The sequence below is a fragment of the Urocampus carinirostris genome, chromosome 8 (genome assembly GCF_059441175.1).
Source record: "Urocampus carinirostris isolate Australia breed hairy pipefish chromosome 8, RoL_Ucar_1.0, whole genome shotgun sequence".
Lineage (NCBI taxonomy): Eukaryota > Metazoa > Chordata > Actinopteri > Syngnathiformes > Syngnathidae > Urocampus > Urocampus carinirostris.
This window is the reverse complement of record NC_142356.1, coordinates 33,878,447-33,900,161: the sequence shown is the minus strand read 5'-3', so window position 1 is coordinate 33,900,161 and position 21,715 is coordinate 33,878,447. Positions and strand designations below refer to the sequence as shown.

The 21,715-nt window shown below is 40.4% G+C and overlaps 1 protein-coding gene across 3 annotated transcripts in view; it reads right to left on the bottom strand.

The window, feature by feature from the left end:
• chrna6 (cholinergic receptor, nicotinic, alpha 6) overlaps positions 1-20,939 on the bottom strand; it is a 33,580-nt gene extending 12,641 nt beyond the window's left edge. For all 3 annotated transcript variants that reach the window (XM_088342490.1, XM_088342491.1, XM_088342492.1), the window contains exons 1-3: positions 20,705-20,939; positions 2,297-2,436; positions 1,309-1,353 (exon numbers count right to left, since the gene is read on the bottom strand). In XM_088342490.1, the coding sequence (XP_088198616.1) occupies positions 1,309-1,353; positions 2,297-2,436; positions 20,705-20,762 (243 nt within the window). In that variant the 5' untranslated portion in view covers positions 20,763-20,939. The remainder of the gene's footprint in view (positions 1-1,308; positions 1,354-2,296; positions 2,437-20,704) is intronic.
• Positions 20,940-21,715: the final 776 nt, after the last annotated feature.

Below are 21,715 nucleotides of genomic sequence, written 5' to 3'. Positions count from 1 at the left end.
GAGTGACTATACTAATAAGCATAATAGTGATCCTAAACTGTATTGAAGTTGCGCACAAACCTTGACAGTTTATTGTTAATATGCTGGTCAATGAGAAAATAATCTATGACAGTGGTTCACAACTGGTCTGACTTGAGGACATTGCACTCTAATTACAAGCTGCGACCCAAATCTAGCAAGAAATGGCCACTTCTGAAATTTATTGAATAAAGGAATTGTGCAGTTCAAACAAATGTAGAATAATCTATTCACGCGTTTTTCAAACAAAATGTCCAGCAAAACTAAATATTCTGTTTAATGCCCAATGAGCTGCATTTTTAATGAAATCCAACTTCAAATCCTTTCAGTATGTTCAGCCATTTCGAACACTCAACAAATACTGCTACACAGTATAGATATTTCAAAACAACCCAAATTTTGTACTTTTTAACAAGGAAACATCACCTACTGAACCCAAACATTTCCTCTGTAGGAGTCATTATCCACAAACGCCGAATAAATTACACCAAAAAAGCACAAGTTCAAAAAATGTGTTTTTCTTCTAATTGGTCTATTAATACAGTGGGACCTCGCTACTTCGCGCTTCGACGTTCGCGGTTCCAGAGCTTCGCGGGCCTAAAAAAAAATAATAATAAAATAAAATAATTTTTTTTTTTTTTTTTTTTTTAAGCATTTTTGAAGGGGCGTCGCTACTTCGTGGTTCCACGTTCGCGGGTTCAGAGCTTCGCAGGTCTCAAAAATAATAATAATAGAATAAAATAATAAAAAAAATAATAATATATAAATATTTTTTTATTTTTTTTAAGCATTTTTGAAGGTGCGCCGCTACTTCGCGGATTTTCACTTATCGTGGGTGGTTTTGGTCCCCATTAACTGCAATAACCGAGGTCCCACTGTAGTTAGATACTATAAAACGATGTGCTTTGATGAAAATTAAACAGTACTTATTTCCACATTAGCTGTAAGACTAACCCTGAGTTTGGAGAAATGAATGTGAGAACTGGCCATGTTTTTATTATCGCTATATGTTGGCTTGAAGAGGGATGGGTGCCACCAGGCTGTACTTGCCCAAGACACACCACAGGTGCCCCTATGACCGTAGTGGTTAAGGGATCCATCTAGACCAACCGTCTATGGTTAAGGAGTTTGAATGATCCTCAGTTTTTTTTTTTTTTTCTTAGCATTATTTTGCCAAGGCAAAGGCCCGCGACCCACTGAAAACAACTCAGGGACCCACTCTTGGGTCCCATCCCACCGGCTGAGAAACACTTAGCTAGAACAGTTCTATCCAACAATGTGTGTACTCACATGCCTGAGCCATAAATTTGTTTCCATGATTTGATTGACCTCGTCCTGTAGAGAAGCAGAGGAAAATGTTACCCGATGACACATTTAAAGTGGATTTTCTCCTTTCTAATATAATGTTCTAGGAGTTCCTTATAGATGTATTTTGATTAATTTTGTCGAACAGCATTTTGTTCTATACGGTCAAGTGAAAATTACACAAGAATGCCAAAGAATGAGAATACCACCCAATCACGGCTGAGCTTTGAAAAACAGGTGCTCCGTGATTGATTCATCCTTGATTTGTAAGCACCAATGCAATGAATCCAGAGATTAAAAAAAAAATAGTGTAAGTCCTGTGCATGATTTTTTTAATCAATCTCTTCTCCTTGTTACCAAATGTTATTTTCTCAAAGCAAGAATGATCAGATTCCTGCAAAAATGTTATGTATTTCTGACATAATTTAATTTTTCATATTAATAAATTGAAATTAAAATAACAACAAAAGTGTGTATTCATTGAAAATCCTTAGTGAATTATCCCAGTGCCATATTTTTATTATGGTAATATTATTTTGTTTCATCATGCTTGAATTTTATTTTTTTTTCCATATTGTTGCAAACTTCTTGTTGAACCTCTGATGTTAATTACTTAATAATTTTCCAATTAAAGGGGCCCTATATAATATTTAGCGCCTCGTAGTGGTGAAAACTTAATAAATCTAAAAAAAAAAACAACAACAAAAAAACGATGTAATTGTATGAAAAGCCAAAACACATGACCTATCGTATAACCATGCATTTTTAAAAATAATTCCTTGGTCAATTTTTATCTCGTCTATTGCATGAGGCAATAGGCTCCTGAATCTTCACATTTCCAAGGTTATTATTACAATCAGAATGCAATGCTATTCCTTGGGAGAGTCTGTACAAAATGTTAGACTATCTCTGTTATTTGACATACCATACCATCAGTGAAACCTCATCATATTAGACTATTGGTTTAGCTTACAACTTTGACCAGCTGAGAGATGGAGACTTCAAATTCCACTGTGACCGGGTCCGAGACATTCTCCACCGGTCTGATGAATTGGTTGTACCTCCTGAAAAGCTGTCTGAAAAGGCGATCTTCTGCTTTGGATGCCAGGCAGTCTGAGGGTGCAATGAGAGAAAGAGACTGGCAAGTCAAGTGCAGGTACATTTGAATTTCATATATTTCATCTCATCTCATCTCATCTCATTAGCCGTACCGCTTATCCTCATTAGGGTCACGGGGGGGCTGGAGCCCATCCCAGCCATCTCCAGGCAGTGGGCAGGGGACACCCTGAACTGGTTGCCAGCCAATCGCAGGGCACACGGGGACAGACAACTCACTCGCTCGCTCATTCACACCTAGGGACAATTTGGACCGGCCAATCCACCTGAAATGCCTACAGGACAAACCGCTCCACCAGGGATGCCATCTCCTCTGCGCTTCACCTGAGCCTGACACATCTAGAGGAGAAGAACACCCATGTGCGGATGCTGTTCCTGGACTTCAGTTCAGCATTCAACACCATCATCCCACAACATCTGGTAGACAAAATGAGACTCCTGGGTTTCAACACCCCCCTGCGGAACTGGCTGCTGGACTTCCTCTGTGACAGACCCCAATCAGTGCGGATAGGTCAGAACAGTTCAGATGTCATCTACCTCAGCACGGGCTCCCCCCAAGGCTGCGTCCTAAGCCCCTTGCTGTTCACCTTGATGACACACGACTGCGTCCCTAGGTCCGCCACAAACCACATCGTGAAGTATGCTGACGACACAACAGTGGTGGGCCTCATCAGGGATGACAACGACCTGGCCTACAGAGAGGAGGTGGAGCAGTTGGTGGGCTGGTGCAGGGACAACAGCCTGGTCCTGAATGTCGACAAAACTAAAGAGATCATTGTCGACTTTAGGAAAAACCAGCCCAACCATGCCCCACTTTGCATCAACAACAAGGCTGTGGAGGTTGTCAGCAGTATCAAGTTCCTAGGGGTGCACATTACAAACAAACTCACCTGGTCCGTGAACACTGCATCACTGGTTAAGAGGGCACAGCAGCGCCTGTACTTCCTGCGGAGGATGAGGAGAGCCCACCTGCCCCCACCCTCCCTCATTACATTCTACAGGGGCACCATAGAGAGTATCCTGACCAGCTGCATCTCTGTGTGGTGTGGAGGCTGCAGCGCTACCGACTGGGGTAGTGTGAGGAGGGTAACGAGGACAGCAGAGAAAATAATCGGGACTACACTTCCCTCCATTCAGGACATTGGCCAGAAGCACTGCCTATCCCATGCTAAAAACATTACCGGGGACCCCTCTCACCCCCATCATGGACTGTTCACTCTGCTAGCCTCTGGGAAGAGGTACTGCAGTGTGCGGTGCAGGACCACCAGGCTCCGCAATAGTCTAGTCCCCCTGGCCATTAGACTGTTAAATGGTCAATCTAACATATAGTTAACTTAAATCTAAACGGCTACTAATCTGACTTTTTGCACTACTGGCAGTTTTTTTTTATAGCTTGCCACTCCTTGCACATTGCTCTCTGCACTATTGTAATTACAGCGTTATTGTTACAGTGTTAATGTTACTGTGTACCTGACTTGTTAACCTGACTGCCCATTTTGCACATCTGGTTAGCTACTCTTCTTGCACTATCGGCACTATGGTAAATACTATACGTAGCCAAAATACAATACAACATTATTTATATCTGTACATTCAAGGAAACTGTGGGGGTCAGATGCATCGACATTTCGTTCTGTATACACGTGTACTAGAATGACAATAAAGTAGATCTGAATCTGAAATGCATGTTTTTGGAATGTGGGAGGAAACCGGAGTGCCCGGAGGAAACCCACGCAAGCACGGGGAGAACATACAAACTCCGCACAGGAAGTCTGGAGCTGGATTTGAACCCACGACAGGTTCCCATGACATGAACTGTGCCGCACAAGCGCTAACCACTGCGCCGCCGTGCTGCCCTCATATATTTCATATAAATAGTAACTGAATGGAATGGAAATAAGCAAAAGCATCACAGACAGATATCACTAGAACCAATCAAGTGAGTGGGATCGTCTCAAGACATTGGAAAAATTATATGGTTGAAAAAATAATATTGAAAAGAGGAGAGTATTTAACATTCTCATAAACAAATAAAGAGACGATGACGAAGTCAGGAAGTCAAAGCTTCACTACAATCCTTTGTTAAGATTGTATCTAACTGGATTTTGCAGGTGGTATGATAGGATTAGTGCAGACTCAAGGCCTTTATTTAAACAATGAATCAGAAATCCATTTAGAAACAATGTAGAGAAAATATAACCGCTAAATGAATGGATGTATTGAAACGTCAACAATTTGGAGGTATTTTCTGTGAAAAAATATTTGCGGATTGTTTTTGTACAAGACAGCTACACTTTTGAGGGCCTTTTAAACAAAACCAAACGTTTTTTTTTCTGTAGCTTGTGAGAAGCAACCGAAAAAGCTGGCTTATACCATCTGAAATAGATCAATCTATCCTCTATTTTCAAGCATTTTGTTTATTTTTCTGACCCAACTGTTTTAAGTTTATACCTTGTAACCATTCCCGATCATCATTAGCCACATTCTGCAATAAATACGCTGCTTTTCCACTTCATGTTGCTGATCGGTCATTATACTCTTCTCGAGACATCCCCCATTTTAATCCCAAGGCATTCTCCTCAAGCTATTCCTCTCATGACACTCAAGTCAAAATATTTTTCTCAAGACATTTCCCCCAAGATTACCTCCTCAACTCACTCTCCCAAGGAATATATTATTTTTTTTTTAAATCAACGTAATTATTTGAACCAATTAGTGAGGTGGCGTTTACCTGTTTATCTCCACACAATATTTGGTGATAATTGACTGGAAAAATGTCAGAGGGAAATTACATTCAAGATTCATGGGCTCCACATCAACCTTTTTACTTGACCTGAATCACATGACTCACGTGTTCCAAATACTGTAATGCCATTATGCTTTAAATCAATTCGAAAGTCAGCGGTGGTCTCTGAGACAAGAATCCCATATAAAGTCTCGATAATTCATACATACACCATTGTAAACACAGGAAGCTAATACACAGCCTCTAGGTTCCATTGTGGATGGTTACACATTAGAATTATCTTCATTTACATTACAGAGTACATACGGTATTTTTATTCCCAGTTTTGTTCATGTACGGAGAGAGATGGTGTGTATTGAGTAATGACCTTTTAAACTGAGAAATGAATATAAATATTGCTGGTTCTAGATCATTAACATTGTCAGTAATTGGATCGGTGACATTTGAAATTATACACTCCATATTGTTACAATGAATTATAGAACAGCAGGAAGATCTTTGCTCATCTGGGCTACTTTATGGACCATATGTGTTAAAGTCAAGGCCCACGGGCCTCATCCAGCTCGCAAGTAGGTTTTCTACGGCCCTTGAGATGAACTTGTTTCAATATTATATTAAATACAAACAAAGAGTATTTTTCTTTAAACTGTTTTTATTTCTCCTTGAAGAAAGTGTTGTTTTTGGTAATAGACATTTGCATTTATTGTATTTCAGTTCAATTATATTCAAACAGGTTACTCTTTTTGAGTTATAAAACAACACTTATTTATTAAAGAAAAGTGAGCATAGAACCCAAGACGATTTGCGCTCTTAGATTACCATTAAACAAAAAGCGTTAGCGCCTTTCTTATTCCGTCACGAGGATTCTGATTGGAGAAGTGCAAGTAAGAGGCATTCTGATTGGACGATCTCTTAGGTTACATAGTTTGATATACAATGCTGGCCACTAAAGGGCACTCCAACATAACAATAAACATGGAAAGAAGGGAGTACACTCCTCCACTAGGCAGAAAGCTAAGTTAACAAAATATATCGAAGGCCGTAGCCTTTAACCCAGATACGTAGCTAGCGGATCACTGACTTCCCTTTGTCTAGCCGCTAGACTCTAGCGGTTCCTTGGAGTGGGAAAAACAAAATGATTTATGTGATAGGCTAGCAGGAAAATCCTTGGACACCACAGTAGTTCGATGTTTAAAAAGCACCTGAAAGTTATTTTTAAAAATGGGAGTTATCTTAGGAAGTTGTTAGTGGCCTTTCAAGTCTTAGCTTTTTAAAGAGCGTCACATAGTTGCTCCCTAGGAACTTATTCTTTCGACCTTGAAGGTGCGTGCCTGAATATAACTCGTAAAATAATTATAATTCGTAAAATCACACACTTATTGAATATACTGTAACGATTTAAACTTATAAAGATATAATAGTACAAAAGTAAGAGTATGAAAGTATATAAAAGTATATAAAAGTATAAGAGTACAAGAGTAGAAAAAATATAACAGTATAAAAGGCACATTTAGACCATAATTTTCCAAACATAAATTTACATTTCTAAAAATCAAAACTAAAGGCTATTGATGGTGTGTCAATAATACTGGCTTTTATATTCAATTGCAATGTTATGGGGTTTTCTACACAAAATAAACTTTTGCCTGTTGAACATTTTACATTGTTGACAGATTTATCATCAAATAATGCATTAAATAATGTATCTATGGGATCATGTTGGAATCTATTTTTTAGCTTTTCCTAGGGCTCAATAAGGTTTACTGGACCATAAGGGTCATTTTAAAAATGTTCATCATTTCATCAGTCTATCCTTTGGCTTATGGCTATTTTTAAATTATACCCGATGTCTGTTTGACTTTGACACACCTGTGATAAACTGAAGTAACAATAATACTAATGAATAAGGTAACAAATCAGTTTCAGGCGTGATTTCAGGGATTTTATTTTCGGCGGCTATCAATACAGGTATCAACCCATGTGTTTTTTCCTCACAATTGGGAATTGGGGCAAGTCTGACGGATTTTAAAGAATGTATATATTACAACATAGCATGAAACAATAATAGAAAATTAATCCTAAAAACTAATTGTAGTCACGTTTGTTATGTATGAATATAAAGGTCTTTGTTTTCGGAAATATTATTTAGGGATCGCAAGTATAGATACAGAACTTATTATCCCTATTCGTAACAGTATTGGCAAATGTTTACTGGATGTTTTGTAATCAGGTTAAGTATGATGTGTGACCAAACTTTATTAAAATCAGTTTATGTGACTAGATTCGGACGGAAATTTTATGCCGGATAATTGGATAAAAACTTGACCTTAAATGGTCATGGGGTCCTATTTAGTCAAATTACAAAGACAGCGGCAAATACACAGCTTTTTAATCTCTCCCTCACTCATGCACACATGCATGCAACTATACACAATAGACACAGTTTGCGACTCAAGTTGAAATATATTGCAGAGTTGATTGCGACAAATAATGAGCAAGCGCTGGCTTGCATGTTAAGAGCCAATATCGCAATCAGCATCTTTCCCTGTGTTGTTTATTATTTCTGTAGAACGCAGTTACCCATAATAAAGGATTGGAGGGATGCAAAGTGATAGTATACGTTTTGTCAGGGTTTATTTAAGGTTGCAAGCAATTGTAAAGATTGTTTCTTTGATCGTTATTAAGGATTTCCGACTATTTTTGCCTGTACATATTTGGCTGGTCTAAATTGTCCCTGGGTGTGAACGAGTGAGATTTCTGTCACTGTGTGCCCTGCGACTGTCTGGCAACCAGTTCAGGGTGCCCCCTGCCCACTGCCCGAGGACAGCTGGGATGGGCTCCAGCACACCTGCAACCCTACTGAGGATAAGCGGTGCAGATTATGGATGGATGGATATATAACATCAGTGTAAGTGGTGGTTGTGATTTCTTTGGCTGTACAAGTGACGTGCAGTCAGGCGAGGCAGTGCCTCACCTGACACCATGGAAATATAATATCAAAAATATACTAAATGGTTATACTATAGGACTTCAGTACATCTAACTTTAAAAAATGGGGATTTTATTTTTCCAAATCACAGAATTTCACATTGTACGAAATATTAATACAGCTAGTATGTGACATATTACTGTGCAGAGCGTTTGCACATGCAGCATGAGGCATGTCATTTTCGTACCTCATGGGAGAGGGCGATAGTGAGTCCAACGATTCTGATTCGGCACCTACCTCAGCCACAAACAATAGAATTAGTGATAGTATTAGCAAGCTAACAAAGTCAAGCATTTCAGTCATTATTTTATCGTTGCATGGACTAGTTTTCAGAATGGACAAATCTATTGATGCATAGGCTTAATTTGTAAGGTGGGGTAAAACAACAAAATGTTTTTTGATATATTGCTTTTGTTGATAAATCGTTTCATCAGCATGTTCATTAGTTCTGGATACAAAGAAGGCAGGTTTTCAAAATAGAGGCTAAAACATATATTCTGCGCATAAATGAACAGCCAATGGCAGTAGCGATTCACTTGCGCGAAAACTTTTACAAGAGGGCAGTCCATAATATGAGTGAAAATCTATCACAAGACAAACAGTTGAATGAAACATTATTCTACTGATGACTGCCACATCATTTTGGGGATGTTTACTGGATCCTCTACACCAGGGGTTGGCAACCTATGACACGCGTGCAGCAAGTGGCACGCGAGGGGTTAACCAGTGGCAGGAGAGCGCACGGCAAGATAATAATGATAATTTGTTTTTAAATGAATATTTTTACCTGAAATTTAGACATTTTCAGTTGCATGCTGTGTTATTTAGAGGCTTTACGGTGGCGCCCCTCCTCCTCTGCTTCGTGTGTGAGCGCGTGCCTGCGCGGCGTAGAGGAGAGGAGAGATCCGTGTTTTAACCCACCCAACAAAACACACAATTAACGAATCATGACGGCTCCTCCAGCGAAAAAATGTTCTTCTTTCTAGCGAGCGCTGACAGACGAATGAGGCTTTTTGCAAAAAATGACTGAGCAGTTATGTGCATTATGCCTCGAGAGCGTAGTACCTCGCACAGTTAAACATCATTACGAGATGAAATATGAACATGAATTCAAGGATGAGTCCGACATGGTGGAGACATTAAAATGCGTAGAGGTCAGGCACGGCAAACAAACACAGACCCTAAAGGCCTTTGTCACTGCTAAAAACACCACCACTGAAGCAAGCTCACATTGCTCACTGCATAGCAAAGCACAGAAAACCATTTACTGATGGCAAATTTTTTAAAGAAGTGTGTGTGTGTGCGTGTATGCGTGTGTGTGCACGCGCGTGCCTTCTGCTTAGCTGCTGTTATTTCAAGTTTTGATATTTTCTGGAAAAAGCTATCATTGATGAATGGTATGGTAGCTGTCCATGGCACTTGTTTTTTGATTGTAGTTCATTGTTAATGAAGAATGGTTGATTCTGGTTAATACTTGTGGCAAAAAGTTGAAGTCATGGATGGCTACAGGCATTTTCACTTATTATTCACATTCATTTTTTAGTATACTTTATTGTCATTCTTGTACACGTGTATACAGAACGAAATGTTGATACATCTGACCCACACAGTTTCCTTGAATGTACAGATATAAATAAAATGTTGTATTGAGTTGGAGTATTGAAGTACTTATAATATACTAAATAATTATAGATATGTATAGTATTATACAGTAGTGCAAAGAGTGCAAGAGGAGCAGCTAACCAGATGTGTAAAATGGGCAGTCAGGTAAACAAGTCACTATACAATAACAATAACACTGGAGTACGATAGTGCAGAGGAGAACAGATGTGCAAAGGAGTGGCTAGGTATAAGAGAACTGGCCAGTAGTGCAAAAAAAAAAAAAACTAACAGATGTACAGATTAGCAGCTGTGTAGGCTTACTATGTGTGTGATTGACCATTTAACAGTCTAATGGCCCGGGGGACAAAGCTGTTGCAGAACCTGGTGGTACTGCACCGCACACTGCAGTACCTCTTCCCAGAGGCTAGCAGAGTGAACAGTCCATGATGGGGGTGAGAGGGGTCCCTAATGATGTTCTTGGCTCGGGATAGGCAGCGCTTCTGGCCGATGTCCTGAATGGAGGGGAGGGAAGTCCCGATGATTTTCTCTGCTGTCCTCATCACCCTTCTCACACTACCCCAGTCGGAGGCACTGCAGCCTCCACACCACACAGTGATACAGCTAGTCAAGATGCTCTCTATGGTGCCCCTGTAGAATATGATAAGGGTGGGTGGGGGCAGGTGGGCTCTCCTCATCCTCCGCAGGAAGTACAGGCGCTGCTGTGCCCTCTTCACCAGTGATGCAGTGTTCACGGACCAGGTGAGTTTGTCTGTGATGTGCACCCCTAGGAACTTGGTGCTGCTGACAACCTCCACAGCCTTGTTGTTGATGAGAAGTGGGGCATGATTGGGCTGGTTTTTCCTGAAGTCGATAATGATCTCTTTAGTTTTGTCAACATTCAGGACCAGGCTGTTGACTCTGCACCAGCCCACCATCTGCTCCACCTCCTCTCTGTAGGCCAGGTCGTTCCCGTCCCTGATGAGGCCCACCACTGTTGTGTCGTCCGCAAACTTCACAATGTAGTTTGTGGCTGACCTAGGGACGCAGTCGTGTGTCGTCAGGGTGAACAGCAGGGGGCTCAGGACACAGCCTTGGGGGGAGCCCGTGCTGTGGGTGATGACATCTGAGATGTTCTGACCAAGCCGCACTGACTGGGGTCTGTCAGTGAGGAATTCCAGCAGCCAGTTCCGCAGGGGGGTGTTGAAGCCCACGAGTCTCAGTTTGTCTACAGGGTGTTGTGGGATGATGGTGTTGAATGCTGAACTGAAGTCCAGGAAAAGCATCCGCACATGGGTGTTCTTCTCCTCTAGGTGTGTCAGGCTCAGGTGACGAGCAAAGGAGATGGCATCCCCGGTGGAGCGGTTTGTCCGGTAGGCAAACTGAAAGGGGTCGAGTGAGGAGGGGAGACTGGAGGTGATGTGCTCTTTAACCAGTCTCTCAAAGCACTTCATTATGATAGGAGTCAGTGCAACGGGCCGGTAGTCGTCCAATGATGAGATCTGGGGATTCTTTGGCACTGGCATGATGGTGGCAATCTTGAAACATGATGATTACAACTAAATAATTGAAAGAAGTTATAAATGAAAAGCACATAATCATGACTAAATATGATCAGTGACATATTTCAATAATGCAACTTTTTCTTGCTCTGCCAATCACATGATGAATAAGATGTAGGTTCATTTATTTGTAAATCTGACCGTGCCTGACCAGAGACGAACCTCACCCCACGTCACTGGGCTGTACATTCCACGAAATGTAAGAGATAAATGAATGAATTAATTATATATCAATGATTGTCCCGGGGGGCACAGCAGCTGAGTGGTTAGCGCGTCCGCAGCACAGTTCTGAGGTCATGGGTTCAAATCCAGTTACCAGTCTTCCTGTACATGTTTCCTACAGGCACTCCGGTTTCCTCCCACATTCCAAACACATGCATGTCAGCTTAATTGGCCGGTGTGAATGAGCAAGTGAGTTGTCTGTCTTTGTGTGCCTTGCTACTGGCTTGCAACCAGTTGAGGGTGTCCCCTGCCCACTGCCCAAAGATGGCTCGGATGGACTGCAGCACCACCGCGTCCCTACTGAGGATAAGCGGTGCGGATTTACGAAATTTTATTATAGTCTCTCGGCACATGAATGCACACATATGGATCTCCCGTTGCTCAATTCTGTAAATTCTGACAGAAAAACAAAAAAATTAAAGATAAATATTTATTAACTACCCAGCATAAGCTGGTGTTCCGGCTTTGTACAATATTTATATTTGTAAAAGCTAATACAAATTTTGTGTGAGACGTAAAATTCATTAAATACAAGGGAAAATACATGTCATAATCAAGCAACCTCTTTATAGATTGATTGGTACAAACTGTAAACTCATAGAGCAGCTATTAATAATAGATGGTCAAAATAACATAAGCTAGACCAGAGGTTATGTCTTCTTTTTGTATGCAGTGGATGGATGAATAATTGTCCCGTTCATACACAATTAATGATAAGTAATGAGTCACTTATAGGTACTAGTATAGTTCTAACTGTTGTCATCATTATTTGACGATGAAAAAAAGAGCAAATGAGGATGTGATATTTATTTATCTGATAAATGATGATTGGTTCGTCTTTCATATTGTTGGAAATTGTTTTTAAAGGCCTTGGACAAGAGATAATTCTCTAGCCCACCCAGAAATTACCAAAGATTTCAGCTTGCATATGACTAGACTTGATGATCATACCTGTATCTATCTACATAGGTAGAAACATGTTTTTGTGATCCAAAAAGAATACAAGTTGAGCCATTTTTTTCTTATAATGAATAATGAGGCTACGTTTGCTCCACCCTCTTCGTGATATTATCTGGTACACTCCAAAATGCCAGCAGGGCCTACACTGGAATTAGTTGAAAGCATCTGTGATGACCTGGATGCTGAATAAACAAACACACGGAATCCAAAATTAAATTAGTCTGATAATATTAAAATACAAAAAAAGAGACCAGAGGATTTCGTAAAGTGCAATGCAGGTTCATCTCATGTCATGAAATGGACAACGTGAATTATTCAAAATAATGTGCTGAAGCTGTCAAAACTGAAAGTGCAATTTTCTTGAAGTGTGGATCACATGAGGGATATTTAACGCAGCCAAGCATTGAGGATTAAAGGTGAACTTGGATCGTAAGAAGTAAAATGGTTAAGAATGGGTGTCATTCTGGAGAAAGACAGTGAGAAAACAGCATTAAAATGTTAAAGACTTCAAGGCTTCTTCCAGTCTTGAGCATAGAGAGGCTTTTAAATAAAGAAGAGAAGGTTCTATGCATCAAATGTGTTAATCATTAATCTTTATGAAAGCAATGGGACGAATAAAAACTTTCCATGCAGAATGGGACTGACTTTTGTTTCCTAATTGGCTAAAACAAGGAAGAGGCTTTCTATCACCAACAATTTTAGACCTCTCGACCTGCTAAACTTGCTCTGGAGTCTCATGCAGGTCTTTGGGACTCGGAATTGGCTCCCTGGCGATTTATCAAAAACGCTTGATAATTGAAATATATATAGTTTCTGAAGGACAAAACCGGAAAGTAAATGCAATTTACCATAACATCACATGGTAGTGACAAACTACCTTTTAAGTAAATTGGATCCTGTCTTTAATCCATAGAGCTATGCAATAAAACAGGAAGATTATTTTTAAAATTAGAATTTGGCAGTAGAGAAGTATTGTGTAAAAACCTTTTATTTGTTAAACAAATACCTGATTTAACCTGTAAATTGGGTTCATTCTTGAGTAATAAACAAACAAATAAATAAATAAAGGTTTATAATTCGCGGGTTTTCAACAATTTTTGAAATGCAACCCCCACGAAAAAAACAGGGATTACATTATTTAGATAGCTACAGTAAAGAGCGACTACTAGTTAGGTAATCCCATCAGGATAATATATTTGTTTATCCCTCTATCACAAGAAGATATTAGAAAATTTTAATATCCCTCAGCGGCTGTTAGTGAATTTAAAAGAAATTGAACACCTTTCTCTTGACGAAATTCTCTGCAATGTAACTTTCATTCAAGTTTTGCAATTGTTTTTTGTTTTTCCTAGTAAATAGCTTGATTATTTGGGGAAATAAGTGTAAGTCTTGAGCAAGTACAACTGGCGGCGCCCATTTCTCTCTACATAGTACTGGTTTTCAAAGTTACCTGTACCAGGAGAAGCCTCCTGATCTGACAAATATATAGCACCCTCAAAAATTGACATGCATATTGGCATATCAAACAATACAAGTATCTCTCAACCCGAAATAACTAAAATAAGTACAGTCCAAGCAAAAAAAATTATTTTCATTTTACTATTATTACCACTTGTGCCAGTCTCCAAGCACTGCCTTGTAAATATTCTTGCTTATTTATCCTTACATTTTCAATCTTATTCTTCTCTTTTAAGTCTTCATTACTTTTTTACCCATGAGTGCCAGGTCTAATCCCATATTGTTTATCGTATGTATTTTGCAAAAAATCACTTAGTCTCGTTTGTAAGTACAATCCACAATCCTGAACAAGTCAGGCCTCCGAGCCATAGTTTCGATAGCCCAGCCTGTCACGTTAGCTTGTTTCGTGTAATGCAATCCAAATGTTATTGTAACGTGAATCAAATGAGCCAATAAGATCCGTTTATGAGGTATTTTCAAGATGTCTGTCTGCGAGTCACTCGGTGCTTTCCCATGCCCCTTCTGTTCTTTCTTCTGCTCTATAAATGTTCTGGTGATATAATCCTTGTTAGCGCACAGCCACACAAAATCACACACGCAACACCATTTTTGTGTTGCACACTTCACTGACTGGCTCTTCAGTCATCCATGTTAGTATGGTACACAAACGAGCAATCGTCTGCATATTATTAAAATTCAAGTGCAAGCGAAATTACAAGTTTGAAGAGTCATTTACAGTAGTTTGATTTAAAAAACATATATATATATATACACATATATATATATATATATATATATATATATATATATATATATATATATATATATAAACAGTATATATATAAACAGTATATTTTGCCTAAATTCAGCATACTTACGACCTTTTACACATTGTAAACTTCGTCTGTTACTCTCTGTGATGAAGGGCTGTACAAATGAATGTGACTTGACTTGTTCGAGCGGTAAAATTAATGGACACACCACCACTCAAAATCATAATATAGTTCATTTGATTTGATTTTTGAAAAAGATAGTGTTTATTGTTTAGTACCTTTTAGCGGTCATTAAAACGTCATTCATTTAAAGATAATATTCAAATGGTAAGCAAAAATATATGAACTATCATATAAATGTGCCTTTTTTTAAAAAATATTCATAGATGCGGAAAACTTCACTGAAAGGGAGCTGAAAAAACTTTGCGGTATCTTGCTGGAACCCATAAAACTCAAAAAGGCTTTGCATATATACAGTGCATCCGGAAAGTATTCACAGCGCTTCACTTTTTCCACATCTTGTTATGTTACAGCCTCACTCCAAACTGTATTAATTTAATCTCTTATCTCAAAATCCTACACAAAATACTCCATTATGACAATGTGAAAACGTTTTTTTTTTACTTTTTTGGAATTTATTAAAAATAGAAAACTAAGAAATCACATTTACATAAGTATTCACAGCCTTTGCCATGAAGCTCAAAATTGAGCTCAGGTGCATCTTTTTTCCACTGATCATCCTTGAGATCTTTCTACAGCTTAATTGGAGTCCACCTGCAGTAAATTCAGTTGATTGGACATGATTTGGAAAGGCACACACCTGTCTATATAAGGTCCCTCAGTTGAGTGTGCATGTCAGAGCACAAACACCAAGCATGAAGTCAAAAGAACTGAACTCTTTGGTGTGAATGCCAGGCGCCATGTTCGGAGGAAACCAGGCACCGCTCATCACCAGGCCAATACCATCCCTACCGTGAAGCATGCTGTGGGGATGTTTTTCAGCAGCAGGAACTGGCAGACTAGTCAGGATAGAAGGAAAAATGAATGCAGCAATATATAGAGATATCCTGGATGAAAACCTGCTCCAGAGCGCTCTTGACCTCAGGCTGGGGCGAAGGTTCATTTTTCAGCAGGACAACGACCCAAAGCACACAGCCAAGATCTCAAAAGATTGGCTTCAGAACCACTCCGTGAATGTCCTGGAGTGGCCCAGCCAGAGTCCAGACTTGAATCCGATCGAACATCTCTGGAGAGACCTGAAAATGGCTGTGCACAAACGTCTCCCATCCAACCTGATTGAGCTTGAGACTATTTTGTGTAGAATTTTGAGATAAGAGATTAAATTAATACAATTTGGAATATATATATAAAGAGAGACAGAGAGAGAGAGATAAATCTTGACCGGAAAGAAACATCTTTTGGATGCAACTGGGATGCATCATCAGTGATGTATCCTGGGTTCATTGAGTGTTTCGGGTCTCGCAACATCAGACACTCTCGCCCAGGTGACCCAGCCACGGTTGATCATGTCTCAACTTGCGTCCCAGTAGCAGCCCACGGATCTGCCCATTTAAGCCAAAGCCGCTTGGTGGCTTTTTTTGTAGCTTCACTAGCGGATTTAATGACTTTCTTCTTGGCTGCCCCTGTCACACCCAACCGTCCTAGGACTTTGCAGTAGGATCGTCCAGCAAAATCCTTGTAGCCGACCTCTATTGACTCAAAGAAAACTTTCCAGCCCCTGCACTCCTCCACCAGCTCCTGGTGCTTTGTGTGATTCTTTTTATTGGATTCCTCAATGCGGTCTTCCCACAGGACTGTGAGTTCCAGCATGATCAGGTGTTTTGAAGCCTCAGAGGTGATTATCATGTTTTGTCGGAGCAATGTTGCTGACATGTGCCGGGTGGATCTTAGTTGTTTCCCAAGGTCGACGTGCAACTGCCAATCAGAGGCAATGTGGAGGAGTCCTGATGTTGTATGTGCACAAGCCCTGGGTTTCTTTCCAGCCTTTATTAAATTGACTGCCTTGCTCGGGGCTTGATGGTATTTGAACGCGTTGTTTGCTAGGGCGATGCACTCAACAACTGCTTTCAGAACCTGGTCATGGCACCAGCGATAGCGACCATCAGCCAGGGCCTTTGGGCAGCTGCTGAGGAGGCGTTCCAAGGAGCCTCTTCCAGAGCAAAGGGGACAGGTAGGTGTCTCACTCTTTCCCCACACAGGAAGGTTCACTGGGCTTGGTAGGACATCGTAAACTGCCTGCACAAGGAACCTGACATGGTGGAAGTCTGCTTGCATGATGCTTGACCAGGTCACTTTGCGCTTTAATGTGTTCTCCCACCTTGTCCATGCCCCCTGCTTCCGGAGTCCAACTGCCTTGCTCACCCACTTTTCCTCCACACCTGCTCGGACCTCTTTCTGGAGAAGATGGTGCCTCACCTTCCCTTGGGCCTGACTCACTTTGGTCTTTGAAAAGAAGCCCAGACATGCTCTCCCCAATGCTAGGACCCCAACCAGTGTTGCCTCAGTCGTGACACTGCCACCTCCAATTCCTTCTGAGCTCTCCACTTCCTTCCGGTTCTCACTTCTACCCCAGCAGATGACAACTTGCTGTCCTTTGAATCCCTATACTGAAGAGCCTCTTTAGTACGTGCCACCTTGAAATCCTCAGTGAGCCCGCTGAAGGGTAGCTGGACAGTATTGCTTGTCCCGTACAAAGCAGCGCTGGTAAGGCTGCGCGGAAGTTCCAGCCATTTCCGGAGAAAGCCACTGATCTTTTCGAAGATCTCCACAGTTGATAGCGGTATTGCATAGACCAAGAGAGGCCACAAGACTCTGGAAAGAACAGAGTGCTGGTAGATCCAGGCTTTAAATCAATATATATATATATATATATATATATATTGATTAGTGATTGATTATTGCTCCAGCGAAGGTCGGGGGGTCCCGTCCCTGTGCGTTGAGCCGACCAGATGAACCAGGTTTTTCCAATGCTGGCGGTCTGGTGCCAGCTGTTCTGCATCCTCTACAGCAACTCCGTGCTGTTGGAGGTCGCCTGTAACGACGTCGAGCCATCGAGTGCGGGGTTTCCCTCGTGGTCATCTCCAGCCAGCGGCCTTTGGGTCAAACTGCAGAATGGCTCGTGTCGGATGGTCTGGTGGTAGACGAAGGACATGGCCAAACCAGCGGGTGCGGCGTTGTGCGACATATATACTCACTTGCTTAGTCACACCTAGGGACAATTTTGACTGGCCAATTCACCGGAAATGCATGTCTTTGGACTGTGAGAGGAAACCGGAGTGCCCGGAGGAAACCCACGCAAGCACGGGGAGAACATACAAACTCCACACAGTAAGGCCGGGAGCTGGATTTGAACCCACGCAGGACCACTGCACAATGAACTAGCACTGGTGAGTTTTTTCTGAACAGGTCTGAGGGCACCTCAGTTGTTCCTAAGCGGCACCCTGGTCCCCACGGGCACCCCATTGATGACCCCTGGTTTATGAAACAACTAGAAACCCCAAGAGTAGTAAATGACATGTGATTTCTTACACCACATTTTCAGACCAATATAATTATACAACTTCAAGGGACACTGTAATACTTGACCCTGAGACGCAGCTGAATTGTGTAATGCAGGGAGCCTCAACCTTTTAAATCCTAAAGTATACTTTATTGCTACTAATTAGCGTGAAAATTTACCAGTTTAAAATAAATTTTCAAAAGTCGGGTAATGTTTTTTTGTTCAGCCCTTAATCACAAGCCTCAAAGGGCTGCATGGACTATAGACTATTATTACACCATCCCCTGATCTAAAACATAGATGAGGTTAAGGAAAAACTCAAAACCTCAGCATGAGGAAATTTGTAGACGTTCAGAAGGGGCCGCACATGAGGTAATCCCCCTTCCAGGATGACTAGGCTGCAATGGGTGTCACAAGGGCATTAACAAACCGACATCCTCAACATGAAACATAAGTCATTCATAAGCTAAGGAAAATAAGGGTATTTTAAGCCTAGAGTAAAACGGTTCCACTGAGGTTGCAGATGAACTCTCAGAGGGCAGAGCATTCCACAGCACCGGGGCCCAAATGGAGAACACTTTTGAACCTGCAGATTTCTTCTTGGCTCTTGGGATCACTAGTAGACCAGCATAATAAATAGTCAGATAGCAATAAATAGATGATGATAATAATAATAATAATAATAATAATAATAATAATAATAATAATATTAATAATAATAATAATAATAAGATAGATAGATAGATAGATAGATAGATAGATAGATAGATAGATAGATAGATAGATAGATAGATAGATAGATAGATAGATAGATAGATAGATAGATAGATAGATAGATAGATAGATAGATAGATAGATAGATAGATAGATAGATAGATAGATAGCATAAATTAGCAACTTTTTAAGGACACTGATTTTTTTCAATGATTCTTTATGCCTGTGAATAAACATATTTCCTAGAAAATCACTATGCCTTTTGTTTGGTTGGTTGGTTGGTCAGTTGCTCGGTTAGTGGGTTGGTTGGTTGGTTGGTTGGTTGGTTGGTTGGTTGGTTGGTTGGATCCTACTAGGATCATAGGGGCACCATTTCCTATGGTGTGTCTTGGGCAAGTACAGCCAGGTGGTGCTCATCCCTCTACAGGCTAATATGCTATTACCTTTCCGTGTTGGCTAATTCCTCTTTATCTCTATTTATCAAAAAACAATATTTATTGTATAATAAGAACAATTCAAGAACTATCATGTATACGTGATTTTTTTTTTAATACTCGTCGTACGGAAAATTTGTGTTTATTTTACGTTTATCTTCCTGCCACGGGTACTCTCAAAAACCTCCCAAAATAAACAACGTGTCGTTTAGTCAATTTGCATTCTTCTTTGTGCTTTTTAACACTTGTTTTTTGTTACACTGCACAATACAGAGACATCTAGTGGTCCAATAATACACACTGTTCCTTTAAAACAATATCTAAAAATGAATTATTTATCAACAAAATATTGAAGGTGAATGGTAACTTTAATGTCATGTTAATGGAAGGCAAAATAAATATGCATTTGTCATATCCATCCCATTGAAGTTCTGTGAAAAAAGAATCATGTGCGGTGGGCTGATAAACCATAAAAGTTTTCTTTGGGGTACAGCAGAGGAGTTTGAAGATAACGCTGAATGCCCTTTAAGCCAAATGTTTGCATTCATGCTTTCAAATGCCGCCACATAATTACCCGCCTTCATGTACCACCAAACATTTCCACTGTGTATGATATACAGGCTCTCAGCCAGGACAACTCTCGCCTCCCATTTTTACCTCAGGTAGCGTCTACATTCAACCACAGGGGACTGCTGTTTTTCTAACCCATCCATCATTTTTCAGCTCAGGGAGTCACAAGGCATTCATTGATTGGCAACAATGAGGTCTTAAGCACTAAAGCCATTAAGACTAAACGGCGCCCCCTTTCAGACTGATGATCATGCAGTTTGGAGCATCGTTCATCTGACTTTGTAGCAGGAAAGTAAACAGAAAACAAATCCACATAAGTGTGGTGGCTATACAAATCCATAATATATTCCAAAAACTCTAGATCTCCCATAAAATCCAAAATGGGACTTAAGGTCATCACAGAACACTCCAAGTAATATTTAGCTGCAAGGAAGATACTGCAATCCGAAAAGAGTTTTGTGAAATCATGAGGCACGGTTCCAAAACGACATTAGCATTCATGAAAATTCATGTGTGCGCATTTCATTTTGACGGCCTAGTTAATGTTAATTATTATCATCTCTCTCCAGAAATGAACCAATCATGAGTGATTGTCCACAACTTGCACGTTGTCCATTTGCAGTGATAGATGCAGTATAATTTACTTTAGTAAGCAACAAAAGTCCAAAAGTCATTTCTAGTCTGTAATGCACTGGGACAACTGGTAAATCCCACTTACCTCGTGTCACGGACCCTCCCAGAAGAAGCAGCCAGGTCCATTTTACAGCTGAATGCATATCTAATCTGACTTAAATGTTTTTATCTTTTCACGCAGTTGCCATGAAGCTTTCCGATGCAATTGGAAGAGTTAGGCACCGTGAGAGTCTCTTGTCCGGGAGCAGCGGTGTGGTTTTGCTCCTTACTGATCCAAACTTGAGTGAGCTTGTCCCGCCTCCTCTTTTTCCATCTCCCCATCCTCCTCCTTCTCCCGGCGTGTGCTGCATCCCTGCAACTCACTCCTTGTCCACACACATGCAAACACGTATAGTACATACACACAAGAGTATAAAATGGCAGAAACCCAATCATATGTAATATATTGATATCGGTAATAGTAACACAATTTCTTTTATTATAGAAATTAATAATTAGATAAATCATGAATCAAAAGAATACATTGAACAAAATTGGTGTTCTTTCTTTCTTTTCCTTTTTTTAAATGTCACAATCATGCCCTGACTTCTTATTAGTAGTTTTCTCTCTCTCTCTCTCTTTATTTTATTTGGCCACTCACATCTGGATTCAATTTTCCCCCTCATAGCTGTAGTAATTTGTCTTGATTTCCTCACATTTTTTTATCCTATCACCACTCCTTGCACATTTGCTTTCTGCACTATTGTACTTACAGCGTTATTGTTACAGTGTTAATGTTACTGTTTACCTGACTTGTTAACCTGACTGCCCATTTTGCACATCTGGTTAGCTACTCCTCTTGCACTATCGGCACTATGGTAAAATACTATACGTAGCCATAATACAATACAACTTTTACTTATATCTGTACATTCAAGGAAACTGTGCGGGTCAGATGTATCGACATTTCGTTCTGTATACACGTGTACTAGAATGACAATAAAGTAGATCTGAATCTGAATCTGAATCTGAATCTTATCATTCTCCCTTTACTAGTACTTGGTTCCTTGCTAGTTTGTTGCTCCATCCCAACCCATCCATGAACCTTTGGATTGTC